This window comes from Phragmites australis, chromosome 23 (genome assembly GCF_958298935.1).
Source record: "Phragmites australis chromosome 23, lpPhrAust1.1, whole genome shotgun sequence".
NCBI classification, from domain to species: domain Eukaryota; kingdom Viridiplantae; phylum Streptophyta; class Magnoliopsida; order Poales; family Poaceae; genus Phragmites; species Phragmites australis.
In genome coordinates, this window is record NC_084943.1 from 3,372,162 (window position 1) to 3,378,431 (window position 6,270).

Genomic DNA, 6,270 nt, shown 5'->3' on the forward strand with positions numbered 1-6,270 from the left:
ATACTTGGCCTGTTGGCCACACTTGCCATGTTATTTCTTGGCATATTTTTGCCAAACTGAACTCATGAAAGTTTGAGTTTCGTGGCATTGAAGTGTGGGTTTTTCAGCACTCGATTGTAGTACTTATCACAGGTACTACTGACTGATTTGGTTGCTACAAAGTGTTGCCATGACATGCTTGGCAGAGTGCTGTATAGCCAAGCAAACTGTATTCAAATCATTAACAGTACGTGTAAGTTTCGAAATCATACAAATTTAATTGTGCAAGAGCAAACTTCTTCAAAACGAGTGCTACGATAGCAAATCTGCCTAGAGTTTCGTTTCGTTTATTTCTTGCATTGAGTTGTGGGCGCTGGGATTTGTACAGTGTTTTCCTTCCGACATTGTTGTGTCTCCAAACTACAATGATAGACTGCATATACTGAAAATCCCCCTTTCTTAAATCAAGAAATTTCAACGCATGCAGTACAAACACTCCAAAATTCCTACCAAAAATCTCCAATACAGGGATTAATGTCGCAAATGCACAAGAAACAAGAATTCACACTACCTCATGAACAATTGAACAATGCATAATTTTCCCACGAGAACGAACAATAACGGAACAAAAGGATGAGCAGAAAGTGTCATGAACATCCATTGCATTGCATGTCCTTGCTTATTCACCAGATACATCACCGTCCAGCCAGACCCCCCCCCCCCCCCCCAAAAAAAACTGTGCACAAATAAGCATCAACCACAGCCCACCGCCACGACGGGAAAAAGAATGGCACGACAAGGGTAAGTCCTCCCTTGGCTACAGTTGTTTTTTCTCGGCCCAACAGAAGAACAAAAACTAGATAGAATAATAATATCTAAAGAGCTCCAGTTTCTTGTCTCAAGAATATAAAACAAGACCCAGCAAGGGCCACGTAACGGTCGACACAGTATCGAAATCTGAGACGTGCCTAATCTGCACGGGATTGGCCGGCACGGGATGACAAGATGATGCCGACGATGAGGCCGTAGAGGGCAAGTGCTTCCGCAAAGATGAGGATGAGGATCATGCCCACGAATAGCTTCGGCTGCTGCGCATTCGCCCTGCAAAAAACGGCAAGGATTAGGAACAGGGTTCTTACATTCTAGGCAACTTTCAGCTGATTTCCGAATTCAAGAAGTACTGTTAGAATGACATGTGTGAAACACTGTAATGACTTCAACATCAAGCCACGCAAAAGTATCAAGTAAATACTTTGTTGATTTACAGAAAACATTTTAGTCGTGAAATAACACTTACCAGTACTCAAACCCAAGAAACAATTACTAGAATGAAAACACCTTTTTGATACAGATAAACATTTAAAGTATTAGTTCTTAAATAAACCTACCTATTCCAATCGATCCTTAAAAGAAAGAATTTTATACTGAATACAAGTATCTATTAGTTACAAAGTTCATACATTCTTTCCATAAACCACACCAGATCTGCTTAAGCTCTTTAGGTGATCAACTACAAACACAGAGAGCAATTAGCCACTGGCCTTCTCTTGGGTTAAACATTCTAAAAAAGAAATTGGCATAGAGTAACTCACAAACATGATATGGTGTCAGAAATGAAGTAATGTACAGATAGGACATCCTACTGATTAGGAAACTACAAGGCCCAAGACAAACATAAAGCATAACATTGAAGGTGTGCCGTAGATTAAAAAATGCAACCCTTTTTCTCCACTAAACTGTGTTTTGTAAGTTGAACAAGATATCAACGTAAAGCCAGGAATAATTGTGTTCGGACTATGAACTGCATTTCTAGAAGAATACAATGATTGGCAAGAAGTGGCCCCATTGACATTTTCCTATAATTAGGGTAACTTCCTAAGATAGTTGCTATAATAGTCATGACATTAGCAGAGAACCATTATGGATATTAAGGAGAGTTGGCATAGGTTCACCTTCAGCACATCAATGAACTAGTTATAAATACCTCATGTAAGTGGATTTGTGACGATGGTGTGACTGTTATTTACTATTTTAAAGATGGCATCCTCCTTTAGAAACCAAAAATATAATTTTGACGTTATCAATGTTAACTGGAAAGTCATCGCTAGGCAAGTCTAAACAGGTCAAGTAATAGATTGAAGCATGCAAAATTGGTCATAACTAGTACAGGAACCAACATACAATTTCAGATGAAATGTAAAATTCACCTCAGGCTTAATTGTAATATTCAAATAGTGGAGAAATTTATCTAGAAACAGGTATTGACAACATGGAATTTTACCAGCGCCTGCCATAACTACTTCATCGACAAGCAAATTAGCTGCCAAACCATCACGCATGCGCAATTGTGCATAGCATAGCAAGCTAAGATGAAGCAAGTGTCTTTACCTGACACCAGCATCACCAACAATGCCGATGGCCATGCCGGCAGCGAGCCCAGCGAGACCACAGGCAAGGCCCGAAGAGAGGTGAGCATAGCCGTCGAAGAGGAAGTATGGCTTGGCCTTGGGGTTGATCCCAGTGCTGATGATGACGGCGATGATGAGGCCGTAGATACCGAGCACACCAGCCATGACGACGGGCACGATGGACTTCATGACGAGCTCGGGGCGCATGACACCCATGGACGCCACGCCGACGCCGCTCTTGGCCGTCCCGTACGCCGCCCCCATGCCTGCGAGGCCAACACACACAGAAAGAGGAAGATCTCGTCAGGTCATCAGAATCGCCTCCACACATGGATCCACCCAAAATCCTCTCCTTTTCTTCCCCCTCTTTCGAAGATCAGATCAAAGCGCCCAAATGCGACAGATCGGAGCAAGTAGGAGCATCAGCAGGTCATGGATCGAACGAACAGCGCACCGGAAGGCAGAACCCCCATCGACCCGAACGGATTGGAGAACGAATGAACGCCGCGCAAGCTTCAAACAAAATCGTAAAAAGTGTGGGCGGAGGTAATAGATGGGAGGACGTTACATGAGAAGACGAGCGCGGCGGCGGCGCCGAGGAAGCCGAAGAAGGGGGCCGTCTCATCGCCGCTGAACACCGACGACATCTTCCTCCTTTCCCTCCTGCCGCGAGCCGGAACCCTGGGGCGCTCTCGTGCCGCGGCCTCCTCCTCCTCGCCGCCGCCGCCGCCGCGAGCGCTCGAGATTTCGCTCCTAAGCTAGGGACGCGGGCTCCGATCTGATCTGGGGAGCTCGCGGGTGGGGTGGGGAAGGGAAGAAGACGAGAGGGCCACGGCGCGGCGATGTGGCATTTTTTTCTCACTGGACGATTTTACCCCTTCGACCGCGGGAGGGACACCATCGTTCGTTAGCACGTGTTGTGGCTGATTTCATTTCATCAGTGATAAAATGGACGAGAATGGTCGGAAAACTCTTAACTATATTTATTTTTATATATTTTTAAAAATAGGAAAGGTAGAAACAGGTATAAACATGAGAATGTCAGGATATAAAAAATGAACCAATTTAAATAGAAACATATCGGTATCGATCGAAAATTGATAATTCAAAATGGGACATCGACAGATAGAACCATGTATAAGAGCATCATGAGATAAATCCGTAGAAAAAGAATGGCTCGACAGCACATTCCAATTTAGAGATTCTATCCAAAATGTCTCTTTTTATCAAAAGCAATATAGACAAATCTGATATTTTGTGAACATATATGAAAAAGCAAACGAGCATAGAGAGTGACGAATTATTACTATAAGCCAATGCTCTCATTGTATTGTACAAATTGCATAGACGTAAAAGGCATTATGCAGATATGTAAGTCCAGCGCTGCGTGACAAATACTAGCCCTTCTCAATCTTCCCATGAACTGTTTACTCCCTTCTCGATCTATTTGTGTTCTGCAAAGAAACATAAGACATGTATTATCATAAACACAAAATTGTTCACATATTTAATAATAAAATGAACAAAACTAATTTAAAACATATCTTGAAACATCTTCTAAGTACTTCTTATGCTCATAATCAGTAAACTAGCTAGATCTAATAGATACAAGTGGCCAATGTTGTGGGATACAAAATTCTTTCATAGCCAACAAATAGATGTTTTAGGCATATCATGGATTGAACAGAGCTAACATTCATCACTTTCCATACCAATAGATTGAGCTAACATTCATCCTTGCACTGACGAGAGATCGGATGCGCCATTATTATGGATAACACAAATGCATTGATAAATAGAAGCATGCAACCAACAAAGATTGATTATGGTAATGAAAGAAGCATATATTTCATACTACACGGCAGAGGCATATGTTCTAGTAAGCATATCTCTCTAATTATGTATTTTGCCTATTGTACTAAATTATAAATAGTAAACACCAATAATGAAAGTGACCACAACAACAAAATTATAATGCAGTGTGCATACATCTCCTATTTAATAATCCATAATTTCACACTTTCTCATAAGTCAAGAAATGGAAGAACAGAGAGAAAGATAAAAAATTCCACCTTAGGCTTCACAATCTTCCACTCAGTCTACAGCTCATCAGCATCATTCATCATGTCTAGATCATTTTTTGTTTCTTCTTTCTCCTTGTGCATAGTTATTACCAAGTAAAATTTCTTTACACTAGCTTCTTGATCATACCTATAAACTTGAAAGTAATGTCATTTCAATGGTCCTTTTCAACTTTGAGCTGTTGTTAATCTTTTACTATCGCTGACTTCAGATTATTCTTAAATTCAGTTGTTCTATGGTTGCTCTCAACTTTATATTTAGTCTTGCAATTTGAGAAATTAAAATATCCCCACAACAGCTCAAACTTCTGCCTGTTCACCTCTCCTATCTCTTTTTTCTTGGTAAAGTACTCCTAATTTCATATGTGCACTTCTTATGCCTCTTTCTAATAAGGTGAGGTTGCTCTTGCTCTTGCTCATCAATATGAGCAACTTCTAGAGTTGCAACTACATCACCAACGCCACTACCAACAGTTATATGCGTATTTTCACTTGACACAAAACCCCTTTCACCCTTAGGTGCTGCAGGAGTTGAGCTAGCAATAACACTTGAACTTACAGTACTCTTAGATCCTACAATTTATCATTGACATCAATTCAACTTTAACACAGCGGATATTAAAAAAGAACATTAAAGAAATATGAGAAGGAACTATTCATGCTTCTAAATTCCTGATTTTAATTTGTAGCAAACAATTTACAGTGCCATGTATGTCTATGGTAGAATTCGAAAGCAAATCATGGCTGTGCATGACCACAACTGCTAATTTCTGTAAGGAGACTATGAGCTTGATATAGTTATTGATAACTTTATAATTTGCGATCCACATTAATAGAAAGACTCAGTCAACCAATTTATAATAAATCCAAACCCCATGCTTTAGTGAATAAGATATAAATCATTCTACAACACTTATAGATAGGTCCAAAAAAAAAAGACCAAACACACACGAGAGGACATGACATCTAAAGACCACACATGTTCTTGCAATGAAATTAGAACCAGATTGACTCCCGGTCCCAGGGGAAGTGGAAAATTCACATCACCTTAGACATCAACTTCCAGATCTATATTTGATATGGCATGACCAATGGCATGATGGAAGAATAGAAAACAAATGCAGGTAGAAACACGTGGTCCTACTCTACACAGATACATTTTCTTTGTCATACAAAACCTTGTCTCAAAAGAAAATATAAATTATCTCAAATAAGAAATAATACACATACAACTAAAGCTAGATATCTAACCCCTAGCAAATCCAAGCTCTAACTTAAATGTTATTCCTTGTGAACTGATCAAGAATGAACAGTAGTGTAGTAAAACTAAGCACTAGTTATCTAAATTCTCAAGGTCAATAGTGAATTCTCGAGCATTTTCCAATACCAGTGATTCTTGATGAAGCAAGTCAAATAAACTAGTTGGCACAACATGAGTAAGAGGGAGTTAGTAGCTTGCAATTGTTACTTGCATCCTACTCATAAGCAACGAAAATGAACTATGACATATGGTTTCATGATCTAAAGAGCACCAAAATCTTTGCATCACTTTGGCATCAACAAAAATTGAACCAAAATTAAGCAAATGAGCAAGCAGGAACCAAGAAGCACATGTGTTGGTATTGATAGCAGCAAATGGCGGCTCAGTAGATAGGGATGCACAGACTTGGATCTAAAAGGTGCATCTCCGGTGGACGACATCATGGATTTGTGGGCGGGCGTATGGCTGGACTAGGCAGACAAGGTGGGGGCGACACGGGCAACAGTGAGAGCACAAGCTTAGGCTCCTCAGTAGCGTCTGA

The 6,270-nt window shown here is 40.4% G+C and overlaps 1 protein-coding gene across 1 annotated transcript; it reads right to left on the minus strand.

Annotated features, from left to right (window-relative positions):
- Positions 1–613: 613 nt before the first annotated feature.
- On the minus strand, positions 614–3,229 carry LOC133905873 (V-type proton ATPase 16 kDa proteolipid subunit). The gene is made up of 3 exons (XM_062347657.1): positions 2,956–3,229; positions 2,368–2,653; positions 614–1,080 (listed from the first exon to the last, which is right to left on the minus strand). Exons 1-3 carry the CDS (start codon positions 3,032–3,034, stop codon positions 948–950), a joined length of 498 nt encoding a protein of 165 aa, XP_062203641.1. The 5' UTR covers positions 3,035–3,229; the 3' UTR covers positions 614–947.
- Positions 3,230–6,270: the final 3,041 nt, after the last annotated feature.